The 18,472-nt window shown below is 37.7% G+C and overlaps 1 protein-coding gene across 5 annotated transcripts in view; it reads right to left on the reverse strand.

Moving 5' to 3' along the window:
- Window positions 1–17,087, reverse strand: part of LOC135470590 (uncharacterized) — a 21,416-nt gene extending 4,329 nt beyond the window's left edge. The window contains exons 1-5 of one of the 5 annotated variants that reach the window (XM_064749623.1): window positions 17,005–17,087; window positions 14,637–14,833; window positions 12,393–13,046; window positions 5,508–5,935; window positions 3,080–3,978 (exon numbers count right to left, since the gene is read on the reverse strand). In XM_064749623.1, coding sequence (XP_064605693.1) covers window positions 3,910–3,978; window positions 5,508–5,935; window positions 12,393–13,046; window positions 14,637–14,793 — 1,308 coding nt within the window. In that variant the 5' untranslated portion in view covers window positions 14,794–14,833; window positions 17,005–17,087 and the 3' untranslated portion in view covers window positions 3,080–3,909. Of the gene's footprint in view, window positions 1–1,140; window positions 1,840–3,079; window positions 5,936–12,392; window positions 13,047–14,636; window positions 14,834–17,004 lie in introns of those variants that run through there. The other 4 variants (XM_064749622.1, XM_064749624.1, XM_064749621.1 and 1 more) reach the window with 4 other exon arrangements.
- Between the last annotated feature and the right edge of the window lie 1,385 nt (window positions 17,088–18,472).

The following is an 18,472-nucleotide window of genomic DNA, read 5'->3' on the forward strand; positions in this document are numbered from 1 at the left end:
TTGATCTAATTCATTCGGAGGCAAATTTTCAAAGAGGCGCTCTTCAGCAGTAACATTCATTCGCATCCAGCGGTCAAATATGTTGATATGTGATCTTTGCCTTCGGCCCATGTGTTTAAGTCGTTTTTCGCGTGAGTCTTGAGATAATGATGCCTGATACGACAAACTGTGAGTAGCCGAAGAACTTGCAGTCGGGACAATATGATTCTGCACAGAGAGCGGGCTTGTCGAAGAACCCACGTGACTCGTAATGGGATGGTACTGTTGGTTTTCAACGTATGGCATCGGGAGGTCCCTGCGAACTTTCATGTTGCTGTCAGGCTCACGGCCGTCTGTAACCGAAATAAGGTGTAATGAAAGAGATTTACCTGGCTTTGTCTTTTGTTCATTCACATTATTCACATGTATATTTATTTTCTACTAATGTACAAACAGATTCACACACATGCACATAAATTACATGAACTTTTTCTTTATTTCAATCAATATCGATAGGAAAAACGTGTCATTTGCAAAGCGATTTCAGTGGAATGGCTAATCTTGTTCTCACTATTATATTTTTTCTGTAGTAATCGAAACAAATGTTCCGGATCTTTGTTAACGAACGTTCCTATAATTATGGGTCCACGGAGCACATATTAAAATTCTTAGGATAATTACTGTTCGCTAGTTCCAAACTCCAGCATCTCCAAAACTGTTGAAGGCAGACAAAACGAACTCATCAACGACAATGCTAAACACATCATACATGTATAATATTTGTTACATTGCGATTTTTGAAGCTTACGTGGCTCGGCGGACTGTTTGAATTAGAAACATTCTTCTCAAATACCAATAGGCTAGCCGATAACGCTGTACATCATTAGTTACAGTTCCAACATTAGTAGGCCTACTTAAACCGCAAAGAGTTTTGAGTTCCGCATGCAAATTTGGCTATTTTTAACCAAATTTAGCCATTTTTAACAGGTCATTTTTTCATTTTTCCCCGAACTGATCTCCGAACCAGTTTTCTCGTGAATTTTATCCTACAATAACGCAAACTTGATCTTCTGTGTAGTACCTTCGTGCGCTAAAATTAAACATATGATAAATGCATTTTACCGCAAGTTTCACAAAAAGTTAATAAAAAACAAAAAAAAACCAAAAAAAAAAAAAACCCAATGAAAACTGAACACTGGTTTTTGGTGACACTACCGTAATGTTCATATACAATATATTCAAAATCCCAACAGCTGGTCTGAGAGTCTGCTAAGTCCTCCAAGCATGATTAAATCAGTTCTTTCCTCTCCTGCACTCTGTACTGACCTCAACAGACCACGTTGCACTGTCTTTATACAGGTAACTTCTTTACCCTTTCTCTAAAGGCCAACTGGCTCTTCAGAAAAAAGCCTGAGCCCGTTATAGAATAAGGATATCCAACATCTCGAAAGTACCGAGCAAGACTAGTCCTCACACTTGTCAAAGAATTATAGGTGAAATCTTCACCAGTTTTTCGCCGTATGCTGCTGAAAAAATTCGCCAGATACTGATCTAAATCATTTGGCGACAGACATTCAAAAGGTCGCTCTCCTGGATAGCCATTAGTGCGCAGCCATCGTTCAAATATGTAGATGTGAGATCTTTGCCTCCTGTCTAAATGCTGGATTCGGAGGTCACGAGATCTTTTTTGGGCAGTACTCAATGGACAAGTAGAATTCTGTCCCTCTGGCCAAACAGGGGTATGAATTGATGCCGGTACATTCGCTAACGCAGAAAATCCATGACCGTGTTGAACACTAGTTGGGTTTACGGCTGAGTGACTGTTTCGATTTTCCATGGCAAAGCTGTTGGTTGTGCCGTCTGCAACCAAAACAAGGTCAAACAATGAAGTAGTATTTACACTGCGCCTGCGAAAAATCCTTCTCGTGCATAGGAGCTGTTTTTTTTTTTTCTTTTTCAGCCGAAGATTTCAATGTGAGCCTAAATTGAATGAATCACATGCAACACTAAGAAAACCTGCATGTATAGGTCTGACTTCTTAATACATTCGTGTGCTGAGGCTTACTGAACTTATCCACGATACGAAGTCATAACAAAATGCCGATCTGTCCACCTAGAATTCAGGATATACATCACCATGAATAGTAATGGTAACAATGGGGTATTCCTCAACCTCCTGGTGAATTTATGCATGTGTGATGTGCAAGTGTAGCGACAACTGTAATACTTTACTCACGCTAAATGGATGAGCGAAAGTAAATTGACTGCCAACCCATATTTCTCTAAATGCACATATTCTGCAACAACACCTGAGTGTTTTTGCTAAAACAAATGAATTAAGGCTTTGAACGCAAGAGACAAATAATGCCGAACAACAACAGATTTATAACTCTATAAAAGATCTTTTCGTTTATTTTACATGTGCCAACTCTGGAAAGGACTAAGCTTGAATGGGACTCATCAATTTGTATCTTACATGAAAGAACTCAGCACAACTCCAAGTGACAAATCGGCCATATATACGTGTCTGCAGCAATACACGAAGTTTAAAAATGTTCATGTACCACAAAATATAAACTCAGTAACTTCCAAAATAGGAATGACCAGTATTATATCGACATGGTCAAGCTATTCAGCCTTTAACCAAACATGGATTATTGACATGGAGAGACCATGTTGGTTAATGGCTGGCATACGAATGTCTGTTTTGACGAATATGTCAGATGTAAATAACTACCTTTATCATCATTTTTACAATGTTTGTAATATACAAATTAAGCAGGGTTAAATTTAGTTTTTCTATTATTTATATGGCTTTAGTTCGGTACAATGGAAAGAAATTTTACAAACTTTCCTTTCAGATTTGTGTGTAAAAATGACGTCAGATGATACTAAATAACTAGTTTTAGAACAGATTTTCTGCATTCACAATCTTTCATCCAAACGAAAACAAGTATCCGGTCAATAATCGATACAGCCTTTACGGGATATAGAAATCAAGAAATAACACATACGAAGCAGGACCATGTATGTAAACTACAACTCATGTACCTTATTGTCCATGTGTAAGAAAACCATATCACATGTATTTAATTAAACAGAAAAAAAAACTTGAGCCACATAGCAGAAATCAATCCTAACAGTTAAAATAATCAAACAATGACAAACTAAGAATAACCAGTGTTACAATCTGGTAACTACTGGTGGTCAGTGTTCTATTCATTAACATGCAAAAATCACCCCTTAGGCTCTAAACCAGGATCTTGAAATGTGTACATCGATGGTCTGGTGCTTTATACTGGTTACATTACATGTACACATGTACAGTACTTATCTCAGGGAACGCAAGAATGTAATAGGCACAGCAAAAAGGCAGTATATATGTAGATGTATTTGAGCATGTCCATGGTATTAGAAATTTAATGACACCACAAAGCTGAGTAGTAAATGCTAGTGGCCTGTTTACATGTCCTTATAGATGATTAAAATTAAAAACATGAACTTCAGTTGCCATATGAACTACAAACCACAATCAAGACCTTGAACCTTTGTCCTGCAGACTGTTTACCACATCCAAAGTTTTCTCCACGTGTGGCTTTTTGCGCAGATATTTTGCATGTAATGCTAATTGGCTATTGCGAAATTGGGTTGATGTAGTTATATTGCAAGGATAGCCACCATCTAAGAGAAACCGACTAAGGCTTGTGCGCATGCTAAGTAAAGATCTGTAAGAAAACTCTTCTCCATGACTGGTCCTGATTGTCAAGAAAAACTGTGCTAAATAACGGTCCAAAAGATCAGGGGGAATCATTTCCAAGGGCCGTCCTTCAGAGCTACTGTTCCGAAGCCATCTTTCAAACACTAAAATATGCGAACGGCGGCGTCTATCCAGGCTTTCCAATCTGGAGGCTTGAACACCACTTTCATAGTTTACAGATGGGTGTGGAATCTTGTGATATTCTGTCTGCTGACATTGTTCCGGTCCATATCCTGTAGTGGCTGGAACCAAAATAAGCAGATGCTGTTTATTGCCGAAAATGGATGCTCAATGTCAATGTCAGCTCTGCTGTACTAGCCATAGCCTTGGCCAATACATCAAGTAGTACTCCGAAGACAGTAAGACAATTGGTTGATAAGCAAGTTTCTTCAAACATGTAGAGCAACGTCTGTTTAAATTATAGTGAATGAAAATATTTAACTGGAAGAATTAACTGGCACAGTTATGCAAATGCAAACAATTTCTTTTTGATCCATACAGAATTCAAATAGATTCTAGTACAAAAAAAAAGGTTTGTTCACATAAACAACGTATTTGTAGTACTATGTTTCAACTGGATTTGGGGTATTCCAGTAAACCTTGTAGAACATAACCAAAATTTACATAAAGTCCTTTTAAACATAAATATGCATTTATGTGTGGTTCTTTAAAAAAAATTGCATATAGTTATGTCAAATTAACATACAATTTTCACAAACTTTCATACCTTACTCTAAATGGTGATTACATGTTAATATGAAGTCAGTTATGGAACCTGGTAATGACATCATTACGAGTACTACGAGTATTGTCCATTCTACAATCCACGCATATACATCAACACATCTACTTCTAAAAAACGTCGAACTCAATGTTACTTCATGCTTTAAATTACCAATACAAATTGTTCTGTATTCAACCTTCAGAATGTGTTTATTGATGACTGTTGCTATTTTATGCTGAAGCTTTCATCAGTTTTTGAAAAAAGGGTTATGTATTTTTACATACCTGTTAAAAAGAGAGGTTGACAACTACAAATCAGTAACAAAAGGCATCAGAAAAGCTAACTTGACAAAACCTTCAATATTCTACACTAAAAACAAATATGAATCATAAACACAGACTTCAGTTCCACTTGTAGGCAGATCTTTATACAAGCAGTCTAAGATTAATAATAATCTTAATTATAATACAGTTCATGTAAGTTAAATACTGCAATTTTCAGAGTTCTACTATAATACATGAATCCTTTCCAGCATGAAATATACATGTACATACTACATGTGCTCTATGAAGTATTTAACATTCAACACTGATCTGTCAGTGGAGTTTATAATGATGGTGTAGAAATGAACTGTTATTCTAAGCATGATGATATAAATGTAGCTGGTTAAATGGCAGAGCTCTTAATCTTGGATCGCTTTTACATGGAAATGCATGATAATGAGAATCACTACATTCTTTGCAAGTTGTTTAATAAATATCAATTTTATTCAACATTAAGAGTAGGTCTGCCATTTAAGATACAGTTTTACCAAATTTGGTGTGTTCTTTTATAAGTACTAAAGTATAATTAAGCTTTGATGACACACCAGGAGAAAAATGTTTATATGTTACAGCAGTTCTTCCTTTTCCTGACATTTCTAGAATTTTTTCATGTTAAGAACCATGCACAAGGCTCCAGTCATGGCTAGGAGTCCTGGCGTGATGAAAGAGCCCTATGAATACTGGATGCTGTTTTATGCATGTTAGCTGATGTTCTTCCGTGCACCTGAGTTTTTCTGGCTTTTAAGGCCTTTCGGCTGGAAATGAATTCCTTGGACTCTCGCAGTGAATATTGGTAGCTGTGCTGTCTAAGGTGCCTATCCAGAGCAGCCCGGAGTGTTATGAGTGACTGATAGCCATACTCTCCACCAGAGTCTCGCTTTACAGTCGCAAAGAACGATGCCAGGTAAGCATCAAGCTCTTCAGGTGGAATTGTCTCTATCTTTCGCGTCTCATTGCGAGGAGGCTGTAATGCCCAGCTCTGAAACTTCCTCACATATGACCTCATTTGACAGAGTTGATAGGCATTTCGCTGATGTGTCAACTGGTTTGGCATGATGTTTGATCCACTACTTTGAGAAACATGTGTTGGCAATTTGTGAAGGCCTTGCCACCTTGTAGCACTGGTCAAATCCTGGAAGGCTGCAGACCGTACTGAAAATAATGGTAAAATGGGCATGAGCCGCAAGAGTATGAACTCTGCTAGTAGAAGGCATGAAGAAGTACATGCAATACGCACAAATCTGTAGTAAAATTCATGAAGTTTTTTTTCAAACTTGAGTCATTTTCTGCCCTGCAATACATGTTCATGAACTATGAAACTGTGACTATGGAAGCCAAAGCCAAGAGAATCTACACGTACCTTATACTTGAAGAGTGACGCGTTCCATGTGCACTTCATGCAAAGGCCAAATGTTATTAGAAGATCAGTGTGCAAATTTAGCTAACGGTCCTAATTACAAATATTACAACCTATTTAAACATTTTATTATCAGAAGGAGAGTAACTTAAAATTCACTAAAAACATACATTTATACATGCCAACGTACGTGCTGTATGTGAGTTATATATGGGTATAAGCTATTTGAAATACTAGCAAAAAGTTATCACTGTCTATACAGCTATGACCTTATGATGATAAATTACATGTAGAGCTTAGGATATTAGTGAATGTTATTTCACAAACTATATTTCAGGACTATGAAACTACATGTACAAGTAAAACAGACTACACAGCTTTTTCATGAGGTTGGCTTGTGGATGTAGATGTATATCAAAGGGTTGCTTATATATCCTACAGTGTATTTACTTGATTGTTGTTCAATGGAGTACTCATGTATTTAGAGGAACAGGGAAAATCAATGATGGGCAAGTTACTAGACAAGTGTCCAAATTAAGACACATGTTATATAGGCAGAAGGCCTGGTGACCTTGAGATTGAAGGGTAAACAACTATCATAACCACGCTGCCTTGACCCTCCACATGTTGTGTATCTCAAAGTGTAAATAAACTTGTTTAGCATGAGTGTATTACAGTCCCTGTCACATGCCATTGCGTCATCATACCCATATAGGTCCTGTGCCTTTTTATGATATGTAACAATATACACATGTGTACATGTACATGTCTGTACTTACATGTACATACATCTATCTAACCCTATAAGATTACTTTATATTAGTGTGTATGGTTGAAGGACCTTGGGAAGAACAATTTCATTGTAAATTGGCATTCACTAATTGATTAGATTCAATAAATGAGGATATTTAATACTTCCTGGTACAAGATCACTGTGTGAGGGTGTGACATGTGTGACCATTGCATTTCATACTTTAGCTCCTTTTGTTATAGATATTATTACACATGGAAAATTGGGTGGCAATTTGTGTTTAATTAGAATATTAGACATTGTTTCTCCTGCACACAGTGCAGATGAACTGCAGGTGAATGCACCACATTTAAACAATACAGGTACATGTACTTAACATAAATTATAATCAGATAGCCTCCAGTCTGAGTCATAATAAACAAATACACCACTTGTAATTTGTTCATTTACAATAACAGCATTCCTCTTCATGCACATATAAATATAAATAAATATGCATATGTATACACCAGTAATTTCATGGAACACTGTTGTTGAACTCTAGTGCAGTCCATGTAGTGGTTAGGCTGACTGACAAGGACATGGAATCAGGGCCATGGCCTGCCATCTTGTTAACCCCACTAAAAAGTAGTAGCCCCTTGAATGAAGGACATCAGAAAATCAATACTGGATGAAATCAAACACAGACATAAGGAAGACAAGTGTAGCCATGCACTATTTGTACTCTAGTGTGCATTTCTGATGCACAATACAGCCATGTACATGTACATGTGGTACATGTAGTCCATGGGCCAGACATGATATTGGTACCACTTGAGGTGGCAAAACCTTATTGGTACAAACATGTTTATAGGGTCATAGAAGTAAATTAAGACATGATAACCTTTCTGCAATGCTAGCTTTATCACACATTTTGATAAAATAAAAAATTACCTTATAACAGGTATAACATGTTGCACAAATTACAAAAAGCAAAAGAGAGACGTCAGTATATCGTGGACTCTCACTTAATAATGTTATTAGATCAATTTAAAAAGGTGGTTTACATTGTTTATGAAGCCAAAAAAAAAAAAAAAAAAAAAAATCAGCAGTCCACATTTTGTCAATATTTCATGTTCACTCTTAACTGAATAAGTTGACCTGTACATTTACATGTAAGATTTTCCAGGTTTTCAGCTGGATGATAACAGTTTATCAATAGTTTAAGGCAGAATGGGTAAGCTGAAATGAGTAAACATTGATGTCATTTCCTTACCTGTCAAAGCAAAACAATGTCAACGCAAACCTTTGATCATATTTTTTTACTTTCAATCAAGACAAAAAAAAAAAGACAAAAAAAAAGAAAAACACCCTATGATGAAATGTATGTCAGATAAAATACTTTTTTTTTGCCCAAATTTTTACAACCCAGTAAATTGCCTTTAAACCACTGGCTAATTCAGTGGCCTTATCTGACCATATTGTGAACAGTGAAATCACATAACGTTTTAAGGTTTTTGCCACTTGATAAATGCAGTCCTTGATAAATGGACTACATTAAAATGCACATACATACCTGTTCCATATATGCATTAACTGAATGGACCCCGAAGCAAATTATTTCTCAATAGAAATATCATTTGTTGATTGAATGCACTACTATGCTAATGGAGAAGCTAGGCATCATTCATTGTTTTGAGGACTCTGAACCCCTGATATTGCGAGAAGGTTAGGTTCGTGGAACGTTCTATGACGAGCAGTGGATATCAGGCAACTTGAATGTGTACAAATTAGAAAACTGTAACATGACGTCTAGTTCAGTAGCATTTTCAAATGACTTGACAAAGACTTGACTGTACTATCCAAAGGTGCTTGAGGTTAACCTGCAACTATCCCTTGTAGAAGATTTTCTTGGGATACACTAACTACTTCAAGAGCGTTCCACCCAAAACTTTGTTTGATAAATCTCAAAATATTTGCTCTTAAGAGATGCGTGCACACTATCCCAGTAGTAAATCAGACAAGATGACTCAGGGATCAGAGCCTCCTATCATGCAGTTTGCTTAACTTGGTGCAGATGGCAGAATACTTAGAACAGTAATCCAAAATTTGACCAAAGAATCTCTTTTCCCTAACAAGAAAGACCTTGGTACAACAGTCATGCATTGGCAGCTCTAGATTGCACGCATAGAGGTGTGTTCCTCCATAAATAGATAAATACATTCTTCCAGAAGTAGTGCAGGGGAGAAACAGAAACAATCTGTAGGAGTGAATGAAAACGAGCTATGACAACCCTTCGTATATGGAATGCTCTCCTTCTAAATCAAAAAGTGCAGAGCATCAAGGTCAACACGCCCACAAACAATCATATTTAACAGTGAGTTGGATGAATCCCTTTTACTTGAGAAGAGAAATCTTCTGTATCCAGACAGCTCGACTTTACAACAAACCAATGACTGCCAACACCCAGGGTTGCGTAATTAAGGCCACCATGCAATTAAGACCTCAAATTAAGGAACATCCATGGCACCTGCTGATAGATAAAGTCCCTCTGAAAGAATCAAAAGTCTTGCAGTTTCCTTTGGTGTTTAGGGTCATAAAAAGATCCCTACTATTTTGAATTTACCAGTAATCATTAATCTTGAAATCAACAGAAAATTGTTAACACAACTGTGATAGAATGCCATAAAACATCATAAAACAGCAAGTTTGTGTTCTGTCGTTTTCTGGTTGCAAAGAAAATTACTGATGCACACTTTCTCGCCCCTGCAGCTCACCACTCTCCCAAGCCAGAGAAGGCTAAAATGTCATCTTTCATCCATAAATCTGCCATTATGTTTGAGAAGAATAGCTTGAATTATTTAAGAAAGTATTCCTAGAGGTGAGCGCTCAGTTTCTGAGTTGGTTTTGGGTACACTGAACAATAGATATGTTTATTAAAGGGGGCATAACCCCATAGAAAGCTACCTATCTGAGAGGGCTATCACATGAAAACATGAACTATGGACTAATGCTGCAAAACTTAACGTGAATTTGAGACTTATGGGTAAATGCATATATGTACAAGCAAAACCAAGTGTGCTGTAAAATACTTTAATTATTATATCCTTTTTCTTTTTTTCCTTTGGTGAAATTATGTGATACATTTTGTGATTATTGACCTAGAATGCCCTTATTGGTTGACGGCTGGTATGTAAATGTCTGTTTCGATGCACAGATTCTTACACCCTTTTAGTGTTAAATTAAAAATAAGGTATGTCATAACTTTAATGCGGTAAACTGTTATAAATTAAGACTAATTCTGATACAGCTTTGTAGTCCTGATGTCAGAAACTCAACCCACACAGCATGAACACTGCTCACCACACTCAGCCTCTATGATATACCTACACATGTAGTGATGTCCGTAGTATATATACATATATATATATATATATATGGTACTAGTCTAAATGCAGTCTGTATGCTAATCACAGGAGTATAAATATGTACATGTACATGCACAAGCACCACAAAGGGTGTAAAATTTTTCTAACAATCTAATATCATAATTGACTGACATTATTCTTGGAATATGATTACTTGCAATAGTGCCAGTCTCATGACTGTCAGAATTCCTGTACCTGTGTATGCTAAAGGGCTTCAAAGTTCCCCCCAAATTTGGAAAAATACAAACAAGCATGTCAAGGTCAAGGTTTTCACCAAACAGTATTTCTTTGATGAAATCAAGGTTTAGTGGTTACTAAAAAAAGAAAGACACACATGTACCATGAAATCTCAAAATTAACTGTTGCCATATTTGTTACAAAGGCAAACTGCACAGGATTCCAAGAGATGTTACATTCTCAAGCCATGCGTAGACCAACCTGCGATCAACAAAAACTCATCCTTCATGCAACACCTATGTTGTACAGTTTGACAAAACCTGGCGATCCTTAGCAACTGTCACCAACTGAGCGCAAGTATGCCTAGATAAACGGAACTAAGTCGCAGAAAAGTAGTCAAATTGACCAAACGTGAGTATGTTGACTAAAACCAGAGTCTGATTCGATGCTCAAAGCGGTTCTGATATGCTTCAGTCCCCTAAAACACAGTTGCTCCCAGTCACAAGGTTGATCTTCACCCGGCATAAAGGCAGAAGAAAAAAGTATGCAGTTGTTTAAATGCACTTAAAGTTAATACTTTGATGACCAACTTATCACATGCATTTCTCACTTTCCACAATCACCGTAATGAACTTCAGAGTTTACACTACTTGACAAATATATTTTGGGTCCTACAGTTACAAAAAGAGAGTGATTAGTCATGTTATCAACTTTAAATAACAAAAATGTTCAGAAACCTTGTCTTGAATTGGGGGGGGGGGGGGGGGGGGGGGGCAGTGATTTCAGTCACACTGTCAAATCAGATTAATCCTGTGAATGATTTCAAAACAAATCAATGTGCAAGTCGTTTCGGGAGACTTTTAAACATCACTTTGTTATATCAGGAGAGCTTCTACTCGTATCATAGTGGCTTCATGTTCACTTTTTATACTGGGGCTGGCTCTCTTGGATGCCATGCTGAGGACAAGAGACAGAATAACCCATCCATCCAGTGTATATACATGTACATGTATCAACAGACATTCAGGAAGTATTTTATTTATTTATTTATTTGATTGTTGCTTAATACCATATTGAAGAATTTTTTACATGTAAAATGACAGTCACTTTCAAAAAACTTTGTAAATCACATTTCTTTTAACTTTTTTTGTAGAAGACGTCGTCTAGATCTGTTATACTGCCATATGGCAAGTTCATTTATGAAAAAAATTACAAAAAATTGATTTATGAAGTTTTGTGAAAATGGCCTCTGCTTTAAAAGGGGAGGAAACCATAGTGTCTGTCTGTCATTAAACACAGACCTTTGGCAAGTTACTCACAAACTTTCCAACATGTCTTTTTTTAGGCACACTATACTGGTGGAAGACAAGTGTTCTTCAATGAATGTAGACTTTGCAAATCACCACGTGCATTGTCGACCGCTATAAATATTGTCACCAAGGCCTCAGAAGCAATGTGTGCGAGGGAATCTACAAATTATTTGATCAAGGTTGGGTATGCACCTGTACCATATGTGTTCTGGCAATTTAAGGGCAAGCGCTTCTAACCACTAGACCCCAAATCAGCTTCAGGACTTAACAGAAGTCTCTCGCTCACAAAACACAAGCTGTATTGCAAAGCCATTTAGACTGCATTGTGATTGGTTACTAAGAATGGACAAGAACCGACTGAAGAATATAGAGCAATCATTTACATCACGATGCACACACGCAGCATATGTATGTGGTAACTATTTTACAGGTGAGTTCAAAGGGATCTTCTTAAAGAATTATCATGGATAGCTGTTATTTACTTCTTATATTTTTTAAAATTTCATCATTCTCTGTAAAGCTGTAAAATTCTAAAATCATCAAGAGGCTTCAAGAAAATCCCTTTAATTTAAACAGCATTTACTTGAAGTCACTATTAATCACTTACCATAGCTGGTATTTTTTTGTAATGAAGACTGTGAAAGGCTGCTGTCTCCTTGCTGCATGGTCCCAACATCTTGCAATGAACTATTGTCTAGAATTATGCTGATTTCGTCACTGTCTGTCTCTTGTAATGTGAGTTCACCACTTTCTTGGCCAGAATGATCCATGCCAATTATTGACAGTAGACTGGTATGTTCAGGTTCGGCACTCGCAGCTTGAGCTTCAGCAGAGGACAGTCGGGAAAGTTTATGTATGGGTTGGTTTATTTCGGGGGAATCGTCAGTAGATGGAAATACAGAAGAATCCTGAGCTACACTGGCTGATGATGGAAGTTTCCTTTTTGAACCGATACCTGGTGACTCTGTGGCTTTCTCACTGTTGGCGTATAAATCTACAGGGAACACATCAACATCATTATCTTCGCCAGGTTCATCTTTGATGGCAATTCCCTGATTGTTTCCAGTGTACCCTGAGGAGTTGTTCCTCACCAGGCTGGGCTGCCCCCCACCTGCCCGAGGTCGCCGGATCCTGTCTATCCCTATACCTTTGCCTAGGGAAAGGACACTATCTGCCTCTTTCTGAGCATGCTTCAGTTTCTGGGTGAGGGCATAAGTAATCCCCTTCAACCATATTGGGTCGGGAGTTTCTCCTGAGCAATCTACATGTAGAAAAGAAGCAAAATTTCACTCACCATACATACATGAATTTACCGTATTCATTTAATACATGTAGTTGTTCACAGTTAAAGAATTTTTCACTCATGCTGATTACGATCAATTTTATAAGTGGAGAAAACTGGTAAACCCAAAACTCCATGCTTTCCTTTTGATATTTCCAGTGGTTTCTGCACAGTTATGCAAGAGTGTATCTCGGTAATGACTGTCATTGAGTCTTCAGCACTGTAATATATGTAGTCTGTGTACTATTTTTGGTATTTTTCACTTTCAAAATTAGTGTTTCTTGTCTTATTTGGTGTTGAGGAGAAAATATAAAACTTTCCTTAGTACATCTCCAACTATAATGGTCATCTCAGCCAAATGTCACATGAGTACATGGAATTCCCTTTTTACTATGTATGTTATGTTGGCCCATTCGACGTAGACACGGATTTAGAGCATTTTCATAAAAAATCATTAAACATGTGTGAAGACCCAGTCTGATCTGAGAACAAACTGCCGCTGTAGGAAAATATTCGGTGAGGGTCATGATTTGACTCTAAGTTCAGTCGCTGACACATGGTAGAAACCTGTTTAATAAACAAACCTTTGAGTACTGAATAACCAAATTCACTTAATCCCTCTACTGTCGGATATAAAATGTGTAGACCTGTTGGTTCTAAATGCTGGGTACAGGGGAGAGGGTGTCAGGAAATTTTGTACACAATGTATACATGAGGAATGTGGGTTGATAATCCCAGGTGCAGAGTGTATATGTACAGCCCCACATGCACATTACATTTACGAGTGACAACGATCATCTATGTAAAACTCTCCTTTATCAGGTTCAAAGTTTTATGTGCCGTGATGCTGCTACATGTAGTTATGCATGTTCTGGGGAAGACTCAATGGTGGCACTATGTTGGTGCCATGACGCCATGCCACCGACCTAAAAATTATATGTCTATGCCAACGGTCAAGATTTTGACATTGAACAAACTCATGTTCAAAGTACTGACTATAAAAGGTTATTACGGTCACCCAAAAAATAAAAAAGGCAGATTGGTTGTAGTAGTTGGGCTCATTGGTTGTTATTTATTTCAGTGCTCAAGTTTATAATCTGTGATTTTAACAGCTGGCTGTTGGTCCTACAGCTGTATATATACAGTGCAAGCAAGCTGTTGACAAGCTTAGTGCTCATTCTTACCCCCCCCCACACACACACACTTCCAAAAAGAAGGTTGAGAATTTTTTTATTTTTTGCATAATTATATTTTGTTACTCATTCAATAACTTCACACTAAAATTCAAAAATAAAAATGAAATTTTAGATATGCAAATTAATGCAAAGGATAGACCTAAAAAGGCCATGTACATCTATGAGTCACAATGATGATCCCAGCAACAATTCAAGTTTCCAAAATTTCTCTTCAACATTTCCAAAATATGGCGGTTTCAAAGATAAGGAGACACACCGAAAGGTTGTAACAACATCCACAAATTTAGTATCAGTTTAAAAACTTAAGTAATGGGATGAAAAGTAATAAATATATAATAAAAATGCATACGAATCAATTTAATGACGTCCTCACCTAAAGATATTGAGCCCTTTAATTTGTACTCTGATATTCTCATATCAACCCAGACAGCAAACTGAGACAGCACAAGGGGTTCACTGCACAGCTCTCCAATAATTGAAGCAAACTTAAACTGGACTCTCTGTAAAACTTCTTCCATTCTGTCCTCCATTTTCGCTTAGGTGGAATGTTCAGCTTCATACACAGTATACCTGTAGCGAAGAAAATGAAATCTTTAATGCCATATACTTTCCTCATCATTCCCGCGTCGAGAGGTGGTAGATCCAGGGTCAATCCTGGGTCGGGTCACACCTAAGGCCTTAAAAGAGGGAGTTGTAACTTCCTCGCTTGGCATTCAGCATGAAGGGGAAAGTGCAACGACTGGTTGAGCCGTATCAGTATAATGGCTCGATCTTGGCAGCTTACTTTCCTTTGATAAGTCGTCTCAGTGAAGAAGCACTAGATAATACAGCGGTGGAAATCCGTCCTGCAACAAGGAGTCACACTACATGCACTCCAAGGATGTTAAACCCCATGCACTCACACCCACTCCTCATCATTCTTTTGTACATGCAATATCAATGCCCAGATTGGTTGCATTATCATATACATGTATGAAGCCATTATGTATCTTTCTCATGATCATAATAGTTTCATGATTTCTTCTGTAGCAGGCAAGTAGGGTGGAGTACCACAGCATTACTTGCACGGCAGATTGCTGTCTATTTCCACAACCCTGACCAAGCTTGCCCTCTACATGTACTTTATGATTCTTATATCATCCAGCAGGAAAGGTTCATTTAACTTCACAACTCGATCCTGCTCTATTGTTTGGTGTACACAGAATCCCAGTCATCACGGTTGTCATTCCACTTAGGCAAACTCACTTCAACAATTCAAATGTTGAAACTTTAAAATCAAAAAGCGGAACTCTAGAAACTAAGGCAAGGTACAAGCTGACTGTTTGAAAATTAACATATATATATTTTTTTTCTTAAAAATAAGGGTACTTTTATCATTGGATTTTGTTGTCAACAGTTCATAGATCTGTCAAAGCATGTACCTTTCCTGAGGTCGCGTATTTTTGGTTATTAGCTACCTAATGAAGTGCCCTGATGTGCATGGTATCAAATACAAAGTCGAAAACAGTGCATATTCGAGACTGCTGACATCTGGGCCTTTGCCGTTTACTTGCGGCAACACGCTTACTCACAGCAGTGAAAACATAAAATTTTCTAAATAACATGAGAGTTACTACAAAACTTCATTATCTCATAAGTCCAAAACCAGCTTTTGTTGACACTGACAATTTAAATGCTGTACAAATTGGTCTGTTATCTTTCATACTATAATTTTATTATTAGCAATACTTCTATGAATAGTCAAATGTTCATTTCCCTTAGCTCTGCAGGGCTGTGATGAGGTATACTATCACAGCCCTGTCTTGATTCATAAGCTTACCTTGAACACCTCTGTACTTCTCATGGTGGCTTCAATACGCTACTGTTGGCCGCCAAATAATGTGTCTGTCTGTACTCATGGTTGTCTCAGCTATCAATTCCAGATAAATGTCCCTGTGTGTCATCCCTAGTAAATCCTGGCAAGCATTCAAACATGGCCATTAGAGTTTTAATTTATTCAGCCTCCACCAGTTTCATGCTTGCCAGGATTTACTACAGATGATACATGAGGACACTTAGCAGCAGGAATCAATAGCTGAGAGAACTATGAGTACGGACTGACAACAGTAATGTATTGAAGCCAGCATGGGAGCATGGGGGGTGGGGTGGGGGGGGGGGGTCTACAGAGCTAATTTCCCTATACCTTCCCATGTTATCTTTCTCCTCGTCGTCTGCTTGCCGCGGCCTCTTACGACTGAAATGCGTCACGAATTGTCAAATTGTAAAACTGTGCAAATCCCAGCACATGTAAATAAATGAATGATTATGGCATGCCACGTTGACAATGGGCCAATTTCATTTATTTATCTATTTGATTGATGTTTTATGCCGTACTCATGAATATTTCACTTATAGTTTTACGACCACGGACAGCATTATGGTGGGAGGAAACCGGCAGATGTAAAAGCAATATTGATCCTTTCGTTAGTCAACAAGTCAGATGTCCATTGCCAAAAATTAGTCCTTCACTCTACCACATTCTACGATCTTAACTTTAAAATCCCCCCACTGTCATTTATTGGAGATGTTCATTGACGAAGATGTGGCCTTGCTGTTTGCAAATAAGGACATCCGGCAGTTCGGCAGTGGGCACTAAACTAGATGATCAGATGCTGACCTGATTGTCCGGATGCTAAGATTACTACCAGCTTAGATTGAAGACTTACACAAAAATAACAATAAAAGTTCGAAATCATAATTACCAACAAAACAAAGTCAGTAAGCCAATCGCTGGAATATGCCTTGATATTATGCGCACACGGACGCTGAGTTCCTTTCTCTACCATGCAACAGCCCGGATGACACTACAATTATTAATCCTCCAACACAGAAGAGTTCTCTTACAAGGTGCTCTACCCTCCATGTTGAAGTTTTGCAAATGACGTAAGCTTGTCCACTAATTGGAAATTGGGGGCGAGGGAGGGGTGTCTAGTCATTGGAGAAAGTATTTTGTCTTAAAATCAGTTCTGTTTATTTTTATATATTTCCTTGATAGTAGATGTATCAAAGACACAAAGATTTGAGATAGTCATTTGACTGGGAGAGCCTTAGTTCAACTACAGTATATTAAAACGAGCACAGTTCTAGGGCTAGCCTTATAACAGACTGTATTAAATCTCGATTCAGGATGGCGATATTTGACGGATCTGAAAGTCGACGTTCATATCGAGGCCGTACTTGGGAAGGTCTGCGAGCAACCTGCGGATGGACTTCCCCCGGGCTCTGCCCGATTTCCTCCCACCATAATGCTGGCCGCCGTCGTATAAGTGAAATATTTCTGAGTACGGCGTAAAACACCAATCAAATAAATAGATAATATCTAAGGAATGGTCAACTGTCATAAATGTAACAAATATCTATACAATCGAAGTTAAACTTAACTGAACAAGGAGAGCCCCGCTTGGGAATTTACGATTGTCTCGAATGTTACGATTATGCTAAGCCTTTATTAGACTAACACGAGAATATTCAATGTCGGAAATTCTAGAAGAAAAAAAATTAAGTAACCCACAAAATTATGCCCTTCTGTAAATCCATTTCCTATATGGAAGAGCCTACCTCTGATATATATGTGACGAGGTTTGAACCAACGACCTTGGCACGAAAAAAGAAATTTCCGTTTGCTCGGTTGTATAGAAAGGGATGCAATGCACGGTTTTTCGAATTCAGGTCATACTTTTATCCTCGTTGAACATAAAGGCAGCCTTTACAGCTTTTTTGTAGCTGTAAATGTGCGGTGTAGAACAATGTGCAGGGCTTGTGGGTTTCATGACACAGATCCTGTCTCTGTCAACTTACATTAAGGAGATAGTCAAGGGTGCTCAGCTGAACGCTTTTAGTCGACATATTTTACCTCGAAGTTGTACAATTAATCCATATATTATACGCTTTTGGGGGCAAATGTATATGTAGGTCGATGTAAAGAGAGTTTTGTATATTTTGGCTTCATTCATTACCTAAGGTCCTTGGTCATTAAGTACACATATAGACTGCACACATAATAATATCATCGCGTTCCTAGTAGTTGCTAATAACTTTATACACTTTAGTTTTAGTTTTAAGAATAACAACGGACAGGTTACAGGATAAATGCAATGGAACGATACTTATAAATTTTATACCATCGATTTAATTCTGAATCTCCACAACATGCATGCTATGTATGTATAC

The sequence above is a fragment of the Liolophura sinensis genome, chromosome 7 (assembly GCF_032854445.1).
Source record: "Liolophura sinensis isolate JHLJ2023 chromosome 7, CUHK_Ljap_v2, whole genome shotgun sequence".
In the NCBI taxonomy this organism is placed as follows: domain Eukaryota; kingdom Metazoa; phylum Mollusca; class Polyplacophora; order Chitonida; family Chitonidae; genus Liolophura; species Liolophura sinensis.